This window comes from Pseudoliparis swirei, chromosome 13, assembly GCF_029220125.1.
Source record: "Pseudoliparis swirei isolate HS2019 ecotype Mariana Trench chromosome 13, NWPU_hadal_v1, whole genome shotgun sequence".
Taxonomy (NCBI): Eukaryota; Metazoa; Chordata; class Actinopteri; order Perciformes; family Liparidae; genus Pseudoliparis; species Pseudoliparis swirei.
Genome location: NC_079400.1, coordinates 42318 through 59238, shown reverse-complemented (window position 1 = coordinate 59238; position 16921 = coordinate 42318). Strand labels below are relative to the sequence as shown.

General features: G+C 43.0%; 2 protein-coding genes across 2 annotated transcripts in view; both read left to right on the top strand.

The window, feature by feature from the left end:
* The first annotated feature begins 1315 nt into the window (after positions 1–1315).
* rpf2 (ribosome production factor 2 homolog) lies at positions 1316–7625 on the top strand. Its single transcript, XM_056429557.1, has 10 exons — positions 1316–1416; positions 2532–2664; positions 3418–3455; positions 3945–3984; positions 4083–4164; positions 4281–4357; positions 4845–4944; positions 5048–5150; positions 5254–5398; positions 7070–7625. The coding sequence occupies exons 1-10, from the start codon at positions 1394–1396 to the stop codon at positions 7253–7255; spliced, it is 927 nt and encodes a 308-aa protein (XP_056285532.1). The 5' UTR covers positions 1316–1393; the 3' UTR covers positions 7256–7625.
* A 1232-nt stretch (positions 7626–8857) lies between these two features.
* The window catches only part of slc16a10 (solute carrier family 16 member 10), a 36357-nt gene continuing 28293 nt past the window's right edge, over positions 8858–16921 (top strand). Inside the window, exon 1 of the mRNA XM_056429598.1 lies at positions 8858–9314. Coding sequence (XP_056285573.1) covers positions 9002–9314 — 313 coding nt within the window. The 5' untranslated portion in view covers positions 8858–9001. The remainder of the gene's footprint in view (positions 9315–16921) is intronic.

Below are 16921 nucleotides of genomic sequence, written 5' to 3'. Positions count from 1 at the left end.
AGGAGCATAAATCAGTTTAAACTCCTGGGTTAATCAATCGGGTTTCCTCCTACTCCTCCTTCCTCCGGTCTCCCCCTCTGATACACAGAGGAACAGACGGGCGACGTGTCGGGTGACGCGGCGCGGAAAGAACTCGTCACACGAAACCTTCAACGTGATTGGTCAATCCGTTTGTCTGTCAACATTTTGGGGAAAAAACAACCAATGAACACTCAGTAAATCACAAAGGACCTCCCACCTCACGGGTGAGGCTCTATAGCAGCCTGTCAGTCAGAGACCAGAGAACACGGCACCAGGACAATGAGCCTCATTGAATAGAGCTGAGATTGTTCTGGAATGTTTGATGTATAACACGTGGGTATGTGTCACATGAAAACGCCTTTAAAAGGTGAATTTAATTTATTTTGTAAAATGTATAAAATGCCCCCAGCCTCCAGAGGGTTAACGTGACATATTTGAATGTCAGTCAGTCACCAAGGCCACTGGTTCTGCTGTTCAGTGGTAAAGATGACAGGACCAATGGGGTCTCAATATACTTTTTTTTTTTTTACTAATCTGATGTTTCACTGAAGAAACAATTTATCATCCACAATATTAAATACCTCGCTGGCACTTTATAGGTAGGAGCCTCTTTGAAACACAGCTCTGTGTGAAGTTTGGTCTTTAAAAAGAATTAACTTAACTTTTAATTGCGATTAATCGCGATTAATTAATCGCAATTTCAAAATGTGCGATTAATTAGTTAAATTTTTTTAATCGATTGACCGTTTATCTGCACCCCATTCATGAACGGAAACTGCTCTCATCACATTAACCACCTTTTTAAATTTAGTTTCAATATGCTTGATATGTTACCTCCACAAACATTTTTCATCAAACCACAAGCCCAAGTATTTAAATTCTGCCACCCTCTCTATTCTTTGTCCATGTAATTTAGGATACATCTTGTTTATCTTTCTCACTTGGGTAAATAACATTTAGCTAGACTTAGCAACTGACATCTTAAACCCCAAGTCATATGACCACTTTTCAACATTAACTATAGCCTCTTGGATGCTACTGATCACATTCCCAGTATTCTTTCCCCTTTTCCATATCGCTCCATCATCCGCATAAAGCAATGAGCCAGTATCTCTTCCAATTTAAATGAATATGTCATGAATCATAATATTAAGTATAGGACTAATAACACTACCTTGCGGAATCCCATTTACAAAATTGTGTAGTCGAGCTTTTGCACGAGGTGGCGGTAATTCACTTGAGGCCGGAAATCGACCACAGTCTCCAGCAAAGAAGAAGAACATCGCCGCTGTTGTCTTCCGCCACGTGGAAACAACCATAGTGCGTGCATTTCGTGCAACCGGGAGGATAAAGACGATTACAGACAGAAAAAATGCCGAAGCATAACGATATAATGTAAGTTTGACAATGTTGCCCTTTACTTTAGCTTTACTGCGTTCAAAGCTCGCGCGCGTGTGTCTTCTTCGTTCAGTGCGCGTGGAACTAGGACCGCCAACGTTAGCCGAGCATTGCTTTTTGGCAGCTAACATAAGCTCAACGTAAAGGCAGAAGTACGCCGCTTGCTTCCAAAGTAAAGGTTCAATTAATCCTGCCCCGTGTATCTACATTGTGTGCAAACCACCAAGTCAAGCTCGTGTTTAACTTGTCAGTCACGTGTTTTAGCAAGCGTCAATACGTTACATGGGTTCGCTCAGGCGCCTCGAAAAACGTATTCAACAATTATTAATGATCCTTCTGGATGGGTACTCATTAAATCTATAGGCTCACTGTACCATAATACCATCTAATTGTTATGGTTTACTGATTGAATGAAGTACATACACGCTGTATTTGTCCACCACATGTTCATGGTGAGGAATGAGCTGGCCTCCTGTGAGACATAACATCAGTAGTCCCCGTTTGATCTGTTAACAACATGTAGATGTCAATCAATTATTTTAGGGTTAGATGAGAGGGAGGGTCTTATGAATATGCATTCCTTTCGTCATGTTCACAAGAAGGGTATTAAATGTAATTTTTGTTTAAAGATATGACTAAATCGTGTTATGTCAGTATTGCTTGTAGTAATATGATGTATTTTATGCATACAACATTGAGCCTAACCACATCATTATGAAAAGTAAATGACAATTCAGAATAGTTTTAGCTTGGAGTTATAATATTTATTATAAGACCGATAATGATCAAAATTAAGACATTTCCCACAGTTGTGAATCAATATGTCTGCAGGTCCTTTCAATGGTATTGCACTTTATGATCCATATGATCAACTTTTAAAACCGTTTTTTATATTTAGTGTAACTTTGCAAAGACCAATAATACAGAATAAACACTCAAAAGCTCCTAAGAATCAATTATGTTTAACACTCACGTATAAAATAAAACCTGCTATGTGACTGCCATGATAAATACAACCCATACTGTAAAACACCTGAATATTTCTATTTAATTTTGTGTGGCACCGTGCAGACTGTCATCTTCCCCCTGCTTTTGTTTGTGTCCATCCTCAGAAAACCCAAGACAAAGCGCGCCAAACGCTTCTTGGATAGCAGAGCGCCCAAGCTGATTGAGGATGTGAAGACCGCCATGATTATGAAAGGGGGCAACTCCAGTCTGACCGTCACCCAGGCCCTCAAGGACATAGTAAGTAACCCGAGGGTGTCTTCTGAGAAGGACCTTCCAGGTGTGACGTGTTTCACACAGATGCACAGGCTATTATATTGGTGTAATAGTCCAGGTGTTGCACACATGACATCGTCACACTGTTCTTCTTTTTTCAGTTCTTTAGTGGCTTTTTTTTGACTCTTTACATTTTTTAAAATTCCAATAGAGTAGGATTTCTCTCATCTTATAGTTCAGCTACTTCGCATACAGAATTTAACTTGTGCAAAACATCGTGACATACAAGAAGAAACAATGGAATCGGAAAGTCTCAGAAACTCTTGGACCTCTGAGATTAATTGAGTTAATGATTGTTCATCCATTTTTACAACAACAGCACAATGTACTAGGTTTACTGACCCTTTAATTGAAATATCATGGATTAAAAAAAAATAGTTGGGGGCCAGGTTGCCAGCTGCGCAGAACGGTAAAGTCAGCCTACAGTGAGTATGCTTGGTCCGACGGTGTCCTTGATTACAGCAGGGTGTAGCACAGATTATCGGATAAGATATTCTTTTATTAGTCCCACAGTGGGGAAATTGCAGGATCACAGCAGCGGGTCCACATTAGAGCAGAAATAAAAATAAAATACAATAGCAATATTAAATACACAGAGGAATTTAAAAAAAAAATATATATATATATATATTTACACAGTGATTAAATCCAACAGAAAACTGCTGACTCACTAATATAGTTATGACTTCAAACCTTAACTCCTTTTTCCCCCTGCAGTATTCACTGAAGAAGCCCAATGCTGTGCTGTACAAGAAGTAAGTGAATTTACAAAGAGGATACATTAAGTCTAAATGAATTAAGCGTTATCCATTTGACATCCCATTTTCCCTTGCAAGACAATAAATGACGACTGCATATAATTTAATTTCGCCGGCTCATGGCCAATATTTCTTGTCCTGGTTTCTGCTGAGAAGGAAATTATCAGAATGGTGAAATAAAAAAATTAAAACATTTATTTGACCAACTGACAAATTCCGTAACTCCCTATCCTTTCTGATTATTGGTGTTTTGTTCGGTCACTTTTAAGATGTAAACTAATTGGAAAATCTTCATAAAAAGTAATTTTAAATGAATAACTGACCTAAAACAAGGGACCCTACATGATCAAGCAATCATTCCTAAATTTTGTCAGAGCAATTTGGATTTGAACAGAAACAGCGCTTTCTCATGTTCAGTGAAAACTGTTGACTGTCTTTAAGTGTCAGGAAACTTGTTGAGCTGATGGGTACGTATTTGCTTTCCAGGAAGAACATAACGCGTCCGTTTGAGGACTCGACATCCCTGGTAAGTCTACAAAAAGCACCCCGACCACTTTATTACATTTGTATCTGTCGGTGCGTTATCCAGTCTTCTCTTTCTTTCTAATCATTACTCTCAATCAGGAATTCTTCTCCAAGAAGTCCGACTGCTCTCTGTTTCTGTTCGGCTCCCACAACAAGAAAAGGCCCCACAACCTTGTGTTTGGTAAGTTCTCTTTTTGGTCTATAGCTCATCATTTTAAATGTACATCAAAAGACCAGTTAGATGAAAACAATAATATAATAATAATGCGAGTCATTGTTCCTTTGGTTTGTCTGCAGGTCGTCTGTTTGACTTTCACGTGCTCGATATGGTTGAACTTGGAATTGAGAAGTACGTCTCTCTGAGTGAACTCAAGGTAATGGATAACTGCCACGTTTAAAAAAAAATCTCAGTCAGCTCACATGGCCAAAAGCTTCTGTGTCATTGCTACTGCTCTTTTGCAGTTCACTATATCCTGAGCACAAACTCGAGTGGGGGTTACGCTGTTCTCTGGAGTGTCCCAGTGTACGGCTTTAGAAGACCGCCTACCAGCCAATCGTAAACTTCCCATGAAGTCTTGGAGCAGATTGCACTGAAAAATAAATTGTTTTATTTATTATTTGGTCCTAGACCAATAGTCCAGACCCATTGGAAATCTAGTGTGCAACAGTTTGGGAAATACATGTTTGCTTAGCATAAGGTATAGAAGAATGGGGGGAATTGGCTAGTGTGGATCCAAAGAATTAAATAATAACAACATTTAGCAGATTACAGCAGCAAAGGGGTAAAGTACACGCAAGAGACCTAGTAAAATCAACTCCAAATATCTAGTTTTTATATCGTCTTTTTTGTTGTGGTTGCAGAACAGCAAATGTCCCGAGGGCACCAAGCCGATGCTGGTGTTTGCAGGGGAGGCTTTCGATTTAGACAACGAACACAGGCGTTTGAAGAGTCTGTTCATAGGTGAGCACCAATTTTGCTCCACGACTGCATCTCTACCGTTTCCTCTCAATTTTGTCCCGCCACTAACACTAGTCCTTGTCCTTTTCCTCCCTCCCCCTTTCAGACTTCTTCCGGGGTCCCACCGTGTCTGCGGTGCGTCTAGCGGGTTTAGAACACGTTCTGCACTTCACAGCCGTAGAGGGGAAAATCTACATCCGCAGTTACAGGTCAATTGGTATTTGGTTAACAAATAATATTAAGAACTGGTTTGGGTCCGAGTAAAGCTTGCGTCCCCCACAACGAAGGTATTAATGTCCTGCGTCGTTACAGGTGTCTGTTGAAGAAGTCTGGGTGCCGCACGCCGCGGATAGAGCTTGAGGAGATCGGGCCGTCGTTCGACTTGGTCCTAAGGAGATCACATCTGGCTTCAGATGACTTGTACAAGCTGTCCCACAGACGACCCAAAGCTCTGAAGGTAATCACCACCTTTCCCTGACTGGCTGTTTATCAATCAGTGTTCTTGTCTGTACTTGTGAACTCGTGAAACGTCATCAGTTTCGGCCCGAGTACTTGATCCAATTCAAAGTCCGCTTCTTGCAAAGCACAATGAAAATGCACGGATGTGACTTGATTCGCCCATTTTACCGGAGATGTATCAGAGGTGACTTGTGCATACGCTGGTCAGCCGATATCCTAGAATGCATTTCGCAACAGGAAACAATAGCGGAGAAAAAATAAACGACTGACGGTTGACTTTTTCTAAATACGACTGTTGAGTCACGGGATGTAATTTTATATACATATTTATATATAAACTATATATTTATAAACGCAATATATATTAACATATTTATATAATTACATCTGTATCTATATACATATGTTTTTATTTTTTTACACATGACCATTGGCCAAATCCACTCTACACGCATGCTGTGTAGAGTGTTGGCATAGAGCCAAACCATGTCCAAACCGACAAGTTTTTAGTTTTTTTCCTCTAGAGGGTATCTTGAAGTTTACAAATGTATGAATAGATATGAAATAAATATATATTTATATATATATTTGTGTGCACACACGCACACACACACACACACAGAGACACACAATTAAAATTGCAATTACGGAGGGAGATGTTTTGGAGAGTTACCTGGGAGGGGTGGTACTATTGGTGGTACAAATTGATTTTCTTTGTCAATATTTCTGTTGTTGTACTGTCAACTACATCAATGTTCTCTATATCAGAAATATGTATTTCCTGTGTGTTAGACTTGTAAAGAATTTGAATCAAGTCAGCTGCTGTTCCAATTGAAGAAAGACCGTCCTTTGGAGTCTGGACTCCCAAGACCAAACTCCAAAAGTATACGAGTCTGCACTCGGCGTACTTGGAATTGATAAACGGCCTCTCTCTCCGCTGACCTTTTGATGGGACAGAATTAAATGAAATCTAGAGGTGTGCGTACCATTTTTAGTGCATAATTGTTGGATGACCTAATGGGGGTTTTCTCTCCACTACATTCAGTGATTTATTCATATGACCACATTACTACCGAAGACATGAAGCTGTTCTGCTCTTTAAACACTAAGATCGTGGCCACTGTAAAAAAATAAGAGGACCAAAGTTTGTCCTTATGGTGGCGCCAGAGGAGAGAACACATGGTTGCATGTGCACATTTTAACCTCGTATGGTGACTATTTTAGAACATCTTGCACTTAACATTGTCACGCTTGGTCCAACTTTAAAAGCAGACTTGGCTCTACTTACCTGGGCTCCAAGGTTGCATTTGCATTAAACCCCCCCCCACTTACCCTCCTCCATTGGCCAAATCCACTCTACACGTATGCTGTGTCGAGCCAAACCGACAAGTTTTTTTCTCTTTTTCTAGAAGATATCTTAAAGTTTACGAATGTCACATATGAAATATATCTATTAAAAAACGAAATTAACAATGCAATTACGTAGGGAGAGGTTTTGGAGAGGTACCTGGAAGGGGGTGGCCTCTGGTACTGTTGGTCGTACAAATTGACTGTTTCTTTGTCAGTATTTCTGTTGGTGTATTGTCAACTACATCAATGTTCTCTGAAAGTAACGAGCAAAATTCTCAGTCCAACATGTCGTTAATGCTTCTCTTCGTCGCTGTCACAGATCAGGAAGAAAAAGAACATTTCCCGCGATGCCTTCGGCACCAAGTTTGGCCGGGTGCATATGCAGAAGCAGGATCTGTCCAAGCTCCAAACGCGCAAGATGAAGGGCCTGAGGAAGAGGGGGGCAGCCCCAGTCACCGCAGAGCAGGACGCACAGGAGCCCAAGGTGGCCAAAGTGGAGAGCTGAGGTGGCTTCTACGTCCTGGACAAGTCACCTTGTTTACCAGACTGACCATGTGCTTAGCATTGCCAGCTTGTGCTGGTCAGGAGCGGCACTCAGATCTATTATTCCTTCCCCCTATTGTTGTGTCCTCTCCCCCCTTTTGTTTTTCTCCTTGTGACTTTCAGATACTACTTTGTCTTGAATATTATGAGTGTGATGGCTCGGCTCCCCGAGAGAACCACAATAACAGAAGAAAAAAGTCCAACAAATGTTTTCCATTGGCAGTTGTCTGCCTGAAATTAGCAGTATTTTCATTTTGTGAGTTTGGAGTGTGCAACAGTTAAATTTCACCAACTGCACTCACTTAACAGGAAATAAAGCCGTTTTAATTTTGTCTTGGCTTTTCTTTTTTATAAATTAATTTCCTGTGTTTCCGTCTGTGCCGCTCATGATTTCTTATTTTGCTTATGTTCACTTCATGAAGTCAGACTTCATTGTCATTCATTCCAGCTGTTGTACGGAAGATAGGGCCTGGTCTCATGGCAACTTTTTTAAGGTCTTGGCCCTCATTTACTCTGTCTCGGACGAGGAGTACTTTATTTCAAGACCACAACTGTGGGGGATATCACTAGATTGCCAGATTTATGTTAACATTGTGACCGATTGCTCATGGAAAACAGGAAAAATCCCCCTTAAATGTGCATTCTCTCTATTGGCCAGCAGGGTGCGACTGGTTGCAAAAGTATGTACGATTGTATAGAAGTCTGAGAAAAAGTGACATTTACACTTTTATTCATCCACATTGGGAAATTCTCTGCATTTGACCCATCCTTAGTACTTATGGAACTGGGCTCCAGTGAAGCACCCAGGGAGCAACTGGCAGTTAAGTGTCTTGCCCAAGGACGCTTCCAGATGTAACTATGGGTAGCGTGGGGATCGAAGCGGGTACCTAGTGGTTACAGGACTGAGCTATGCCATGCCATGAGCTACAGCCGACACTGTTTATGGTCTCGATCTAGTTTCAAGAGGCTGCCTCCACAGGGGGTTATATTCGTGTATGGCTTCTCGTACCACTGGTCACAATTAGCAGCTGGTTTCCAGTCAAATTACTGATATGGTTCCATTTTTGGGGTGGCCATTTTGACAACACTATTGGACAACATTGTTTCTCCTATACCAACTGGCTTGTCAATCTATTTAGTAACTATAATTCAAAGGAGATCATATTAGGTTTTCCTGGCTTCTTTGTCTTATGATCTCAACCACCCACGTTTCCCTCTTACGTTGTGCTCTCTACACACATCTTGCATCTCTGTCCATCTGCTTGCTTTGCGGTTTGTCTATTTTTAGCAGCTGGACCTTTCATAACCACAGCGAGCGAGCTGAATGGAGGAAAACATGATTCAGTGTCTCTGGTTTTGTTTCTCTTAAAAAAAATCGAGCTTTTAAACCAAGTAGTGCGCCTGCGTTTCACTCGGTTTGCGACTTCGTCACGGTTGAACGACGGGCGTCCAATCAGCAGCAGGGTTCCCCGGAGCCCCACCCTCTCCGCGCGGTCTATTTATAATATTGCAACAGCGGCTTTTTGACATCTACTGTAGGACCAGATGCTTCAAGGAACCAGCGCTACTCTCTGCCCGAGGCTTCACCTCAATGGATGCGGCTTCACCGTAAACGCGACAGCCGTCCTTGTTCAGAGAAAATATAACACTGCAGTTGCTCCTCTGATCATCGACATAAACCTGACAATAATACTACTAAAAATAAACGATGACAGAAGGCGGGAATCACGTGCCAGAAGAAAGTGATGCACTGGGTAAGGATGAGGTGCCCGTGGAGGAGAAGCGCTCGGAAGAGGTGGAGGAGATGAAGAACGGGGACAGCAGAGTGGCCGTGCCGGAGCAAGCAGCGGAGGAGGTCGAGTTTGTGCACCCCGAGGGCGGCTGGGGTTGGGTAGTCATGCTAGCCGCCATGTGGTGTAACGGCTCTGTGTTCGGGATCCAGAACGCCTTCGGCATTCTCTTCCTCTCCCTCCTACGGGAGTTCGGCTCCGAGAAGGACGACGACCTCCGCTTCAAGACAGGTAAGCGAGCGGCGCTTGGGTTAGAGGAGAGGTGGGAAACCGGCAACTTCGGGTCGCTCGCGACTGGAGATCGTACATTTCGTCTAAATGTCCCATTAACGGCAGTAAAAGTCAGCATGTAACGAAATTATTTTAGTTATATTTCAGTTATATGTAAATATGTGTATATATATGTATATATATATTAGGGCTGTGAAACGATTAACATTTTTAATCAAATTAATCACAGGTTTCTGTGGATTAATCATGATTAATCACATATTACCGATATTCTCGGTATATTTTTGTGAGAACATAAAGATTGATGACAAAAGACGGATATATACATTTATACACAGGGGTGCACATAACTTTTTCAGTGAGTTACTCAGGTGAGTACCGGGAGATGGTGTTTGGTACTCACTCCAAATGTAGCGTCAGCTTTTGTGACGTCCACCTACGGGGGGGGGGGGGGAGGGAGGAGGAGGAGGAGGCGGCATGAATGTTGGCAGGACGTCCTGACAAGGACACTTCCTGTCCACCGGTTGGTTCAACACGACCTGTGGGCTTAAAGGAGACGCACGCAAATCAAGCAAACAGGACATATGGTGTGTTCACACCGGATGCGACGCGAGTCGAGATTACATGCAAAGTCAATGCACAGCTGCGTAGAAGCTGCGTAAAGCTGCGTAGCTGCGTATTTTCCAGCGAGCAGCGCGTCAGACGCGTTTGAAGCAGCACGAACAGAGGGTTTGCAGCTCGTCGACGCGCGAGTTGAGATTTCCCAACTCCGGCAGCAAAAACGCGTGAGTCATAGTTGTGTCAGCTAATCAGCGTTGAGCAGCTCCGCTCATCATCGTCCTGCCGGTTTAGAAAACTGCCACTCACCGGAGACAGATGGACAGGCGCTCCGCAACGGAGATTGAACGCCTGTAGTTGGTGTCCACCCGAGAGATCCTGGCACCGACCCGAGCCAACAGGTCATCAAACTGGCTAACGTTTAGCCTGAAGTAGCGCTGGAAGCGGCCGTCATCCAGAGCTGTCTGCGTTTATGGATGATGTTGTGAACCCAAACACGACGGCGTTGGATGTTACGACGCTTTTCGGCCTTCCACAACAAGTATAACGCAATTCCTTCCATGGTCGATGGCGAAAAAAGAAGGGAGAAAAAGAAAACTCTTTTTCACGTAAAGAAGCGGGAGCGATAAGCCACGCCCCCGACGCGTCTGGTCTGAACACACTTATTCGACGCGCGTCGAGACTGCTGCGTCAGACGCGTCGAGAATTTTTTCGCCGCGTCCGGTGTGAACACACCATAACACTTTTAGCCTTTTTTGGTCTTCGGGGTAAATTAAATCAAGGCTTCAGGAAAAATACCCGTCAATTGCAGTACAAATTCTCGTGCTAGTGGGTGCGCTAGTGAGAGTGTGCGCTCAACAGTGTGCGCCGGCATCGGAGCTCTGCCGCGCACGAGCCGAGAAGAGTTGTTGGGGGGGGTGCAAGTGACTTATTTTCGTCCCGAAAAAATCATAAAGCCTCTCTGGTATTGCTCAGAGGGATGTCTGTTGATGTCTATCAATATCGCTCATTTTGAAAATGACGTAAGAAATACGGATCCGTATCAGACCAGCGAGGAGGGCAATACGTGGCTGGCATGACGACCCATTAGCCAATCAGAACGTGTGTACTGTTGTTGCTATATAATAATTCATCTTTATTCATAAAGAACATGTAAGCTAGCAGTCTGATGCTACCCAGAGGAAACGCAGGTCGAGGACAGCATCATCAGTGTAATGCTGCTTATGCTTCAACTGTCAGAAATTTTTTTTGGCATTGGGTGCCCTTTTTTTTTGGTTTGAGCACCTGCCCCCCAAAATGTCTGTGCACGTGCCTGCATATAGTTATCAACATATATATGCTTAAGAAAGGGACGACAGGGTCTTCGGCGTGACTCGGTGAATAAAGTAGTAGTAGGCTACATGTCGTGCTCCTGAGCACATTAAGTCAAAGCATGCGCCTCATGGAAGCTAGTCAGCTAGCAAGTTGTATTCCTTTCCTGGTTAGAGAGAGTGGAGGGGTGTGTGGGGGCTAAAGCTACTGTCTGTGTTCAAACGGCACGGCTGGGAGGGGAACAAAAAGTAATTGAGTTAAACCATTTAACAGACATTAAGTTGAGTTGAACGCACATGGGGGGGGGGGGGGTCAAAGTCAAGTTGTGTGGGTTATTTAACAACAATTCAATGTGAGAGGTGGTTTTGAAACAGAATATCTTGTTTTATTTATTTATTCTTATAGCTGCTATATTAAAAGGGTTAAAAAGTAGTTTTGCTTTTCATCTAGAATCAGAGTTCCTAAAAATCTCTGTAGACATTGCAGCAATGCTATCGGAACTTAATGACAGAGCTACGGAGGCCTGCCGCTGACACAAAGTAACTACAGCAATAGTGTATTTGAGTCATTTTCTGTGACCTGTTTTGAGAGCAACATATGTTGCGATTAGACACGCGCACGCACACACACACACACACACACACACACATTCTACTTAATACTTTCTGAAACAGTAACTCATTGACACTTGCTTTTAAACTAATTACTACAACTGGGAATGACGATGGGAATGTGAGGAGGAGGGGGCGACAGTTGCTTACACAACTTTCACTGAGGGTTTCATATCTTTCTAGTGATTTCAAGTGATAACAGAACTCCTGAGCTGTATTATTTGTTATTATGCCTTATGTGGGTTTATTTGAATCAACACTGATTATAGTGATCAGACTGAAAATGAGAGCAACAAAGAGTAAAAATAAATAAAAAATTATGCAGATTTATTTTTGACCACTAAATAGAACACACTGTGGCTTGTTCAAATTCATCTTGTTTCGTAAGGATTTCTACCCCTCCAAACCTTTGACCATGCCTCATTTTGGAATTGATTTGATGGCGAAAAAGCTGGCCTTGACTGCAGCGGTGTCTTGAGTTTTTCTGTTTGTTGGAATTTGCCAGAACCAAGGTGTTAAAGATTAGGCTCAGTCAGGTCTGAGCCCAGAACAGATTGGTTAAAAAAAGATAGAAAAAACCCTCAGGAATGGCAACCGGAATTTCCCATATCTTACTGGTCACGTTGCTGTCTCACTCTGGTTTTTATACTTCTGGTTCTGTTTAAAAAAAAAAAAAAAAAAATCTCTGTGTGATCTTCAGAGCTCTGATGGAGCTCTGCATCTGAAACAAGAGACAGACGACTATTCGGCTAGACCCTCACGCAATGGTTTTAGATTTCAAGCCTTTAAAAAAAAAAAAGCGTTGCGTCAGTGATGATCCTTACCCGAAGAGGTTCAAAAGAGGTGTACGTTTATAAAACGCTACGTTTCCAAGTAAAAAAACAATCTGTGAAGCCACCACTAGCAGAGTTCGTTTGCACATCATTAACAAGTGTTATAATAATAATAACCTTCAATCTTATATAGCGCTTCTCGAAGTACACAAAGTCGCTTTACAGAGTCCAGAGTCCAGTAGTCATACACACACACAGTCATACCGGTGGTGGTAAGCTACATCAGTCGCCACAGCTGCCCTGGGGCAGACTGACAGAAGCGTGGCAGCCAATCAGCGCCTACGGCCCCTCCGACCACCACAACATTCATTCATATCCATACGATGCGGTGCATGTCTTTATGATGGTGGAGGAAACCGGAGTACCCGGAGTAAACCCACAAAGGCACGTGGAGAACATGCAAACTCCACACAGAAAGGACCTGGAACGACCGGGATTCGAACCCAGGGCCTTCTTGCTGTGAGGCGACAGTGCTAACCACTAAGCCACCGTGCTGCCCAGTGCTGTTAGCACTTCTATGCTACGCTATACTGAATGTCTACACATGCTAGTCCAGTTAGTGACAGTTTGGGCTCTGTGGGAGATCTGACAGCGTGATGGAGTAGCAGCGGGGGGGCGGGGCCAATCAAAGGTTCAATTTAGCATTTGTAGTAGCGGCACTGTCCATAGTACTGAAACGGAGTGGAGGAGGGTGATGGACAGATGGACAGAACACATCACAGTTTCTTAGCCTGCTTGGTTTTTTGTGTTTCTGTTGTTGTTTTTTAGGGTTGTTCCCCCTTGGGAGGCTGGGGACCCCCCAGCCCCGGGGGATGAGAATCCCAGATGTACAAGACCAGAGTTCGGGCCCCGTTACAGACCTATTAATTGTAACCACAACCTTTCCCTGAACTACTTCAGCCAAAGGCTTTAGTTGCTGAAGCGTTACCATGGCAATTTCCTAACTTTACAGCCGTTGCCAACCGCCGATAGTGTAGAGAGTGAGGATAAAAAAAAAATCTAATTACTGGAACGAGTAACACTGAAATTAAGATTTCTATTGTTTGTTTGCAAGAAAACTCCACCGAACATCTTCAAGCAGGAAAGTGGATGAAAGAAAGTTGAAAGTGCTGGACTTTTAATCAAAAGCAATTGGTTGACTAGCCCAAGTAGTGAGGCCATTATATTTTGTTCTAGAGCTGTGTATTGGCAAGCACCTCTCCGGTACCGGTCACCATAAGATATATAGCGATACGATACAATACATATTGCAATACTTTTTAATGTGAAAATAGAGCTGAAAGTACGCCTATATAATCTAATACGTGCGTTACATATTGACAACTCGGCAGACAATTTGCATTAAAATTATGAAACGTATTTGCATGAAACATCACTCAGTGGAGAAAACGCTGAACTGAAAGTACTTATTGTTTTCTCATTGTCACGGAACACTCTTTTTACTAAAATACACAGTGAGGATCGATGTTTCGACATCTCTGCGTTTAACCTATGGCACCGCACTGCTACATCTATGTAGGCGGGAATGAGTCGGGATCACATAGCGCCGCACGAGTGAGCGCCGGCATGCGGTCGCTCACTCGTGAGACGCCGCGTTGTGATTTTGTCCGGATCATTGTCACAAGCCAGGAGGTCACTGGCCGTCGCTTAGAAAGCAATAAGCACCGACATCTAGCGTTCCAGGAGCGTGTTTGACCCACAGCAGGTTTCGAGGCAACTTGTAGGACATTTTAATTCCGTTTAAAACGGGATACAAAAAAATTAACATGCACCGATCGTAGTCGCCAACATATCGATACACCATCTCTTAAAAAGATACAGCGATCGATTTCTTTGCACTGCTCTACTTTTTCATCTTTCTGCATTCTCTTTTTTTCACACCTAATTTAGATCGCTTCGACTCATGTCCCGCCACAGCGTGGCAACGCGGTTTCTCACCGCTCGCTCCAACTCGTTGGCTTTGTGTGAACGAGGAACACTGCACCGCGGGTTCAGTCGGTCACAACTGTCATTCATCAAGGCTGAATGCCAAGGAACTCAAGTCAATACATTGTAGCATTGCAGTTTCCCTGGTCAGTCGTACTTGCTTTGTCACGGGGTACGTTTCCTTTGCTGCAGGTCTGTCCGGCTTTGTTTTCCTCTGACATGCCAGTAGAAAATAAAGAAAAGCTTTCTCTCCTGTAAAATGACACCGCCTTGGTACAAATCTTGGCAAGCTTTTCTAATTGTAACGATATTCACGTTTCAGATGGAGATACCTGATGCAGAAGACTGGACCTTTTTACATTTAAAGGTGCAGGGTTTACATTTAGCGCCTGTCCTGCCGTCTTCCTCCTCTGATGACAATAACAGAGCATTTCCTTCTGTTCCCTATTCTTCCTTGCGCCAGTCCACTTCTTGACGTGAGCGCACACTCGTCCACGTGTTACCTCAGGCTTGTGTGCTCCCAGAGTGAAGTGCAGCTTCGGGCCGAGACTACCCAGCTCTGCAGCAGGTCTTCCTGTAAGAGGGGGAGGTGACGCGGATTAATCTGATTGTCATGCGATGTCGAAATTGGACGCCGGTGCAGAGGAAGTGGCGATAGGAGGGGACCTCAGACGCCATGGCAGGCAGGATAAGATGCCAGGGAGACACATGATAAACATCATAAATCATTCAAGTGGGATCACTTTCCTCCGTATTGTTACACTGGGGGTTTTGCCTCAGTTTGATCAGAACATTTGATGGCACTGTAAAGACAACTTCTCTTGGTGAGATCTCTTATGGATAAGTTACAGCTGGACACATTATTAGATCACAATGTATCATGTTCACATGATTGAGATGGACTTAGTATGAGACACTGTAATAGAAAATAATTTGAAAGAAATGGAGGGTACATACAATTAAAATGTACATAAATCGGTTCTAGAAATATAAATAAATAACTACTCAATAGCAGCAGGGCAAGAATATGCAAAACTGAAACGGTCAAATTAACACTGCTGTGTTATAATCTTCATGTGTGGCTTTGTGTTTGTAAGTTTCACTCGCCGAAATAATTAAGAGGTCGTCAACAATGAAAGCGGTAGTGTTTCCTTTTTAGACAGTCTGCTCTAAACAGTCCTGTTCTTGGCTCCCTTCCCTCCAGCATGCCCAGCTATAAGGTCTATGCTTTAGGTTGGGCTCGCTGTTATTGACCAGTTGCTACCAGAGCCCCCCATTGGAGTCTGAGCTAAATGAGTTTTTGGTCAACCTGAAGTATTTCAGGTTTCGCGCGGAATCTGAAGGATCGACAATCTTGCGGTCATGATCTTGTTTACTTTTGCGGGACATAAAGAGGCATCAGTAATAAAATGAGACTGTTTCACAACCAGTTACAGGTAAAATATACTTTAAGTAACATATCATTTCAGTCCTACACTACAGTTTTGAAATACCCCGGTTTAGGACCCCACCTATCTGCAAACACAGATTATTTCAAAACGACACTTTCCCTTCCATCCTCACTTACACCGCAGCCCTCGAGCCATGCCCCTCCATCTGCTGTCTGCTGCCCCAACGGAGGAGCAACATATGCACTGTCATTCATGAAGATTAGTGGGTGTAGCTTTTACCCCAGAGATTTTACCAGAAGGCTTTTCTTGGCACAAGTGGGACTTTATCTCAGCCATGCACGCTGAAGATACGGCGCGACTTGGGTCTGAAACTTAGTGACATTAAAAAGCCAAAGGGGACTGGGATGTTTGTATGCCCAAAATGTGTTGGCCTCTCCGTGAGAGGTAGCATCCCAGTACCGTTTGATAAACTCACTTTGTGTGGTCATGTGACTTGGTTTTGGGGGACAATTCTATCTGGTTTAATTTGACTATTCATCCCGAGTGTAATTTAAAAATATTACATGACTGTATGGTCATGCTAGAAACCTGTCTGGTGGATTGTAATGCTGGCAGTTTCACATTTAAAAAGGCCCAGCGGAGGACATGTTGCAACACGCTTCTCCTCCTCATATTCAAACTTGCATGCAGAGGCATATGCTCTCAAAACTACCTCCACCTGCATTTTTCTTTAAACCAACAAACATAATTGAAATATCTAACTTATAGTCTAGGTTTGGGGAGTCCATTTTACCTACCTTTTCTTTTGTCAGACCAACTTGTAGATTCCTTTTTTATTTAGGGATTTTTTATTTTAAGTTTAAAAGATGTGTGAGCAGCTGTCAGTTTCAGGAAGTCTCAAGGATCGATTAGCAGCGTCTCAAAAAGTTGTATGGAAGTTACAGATTATTACTTTTAAAGGTGTGTATTCCATGTCC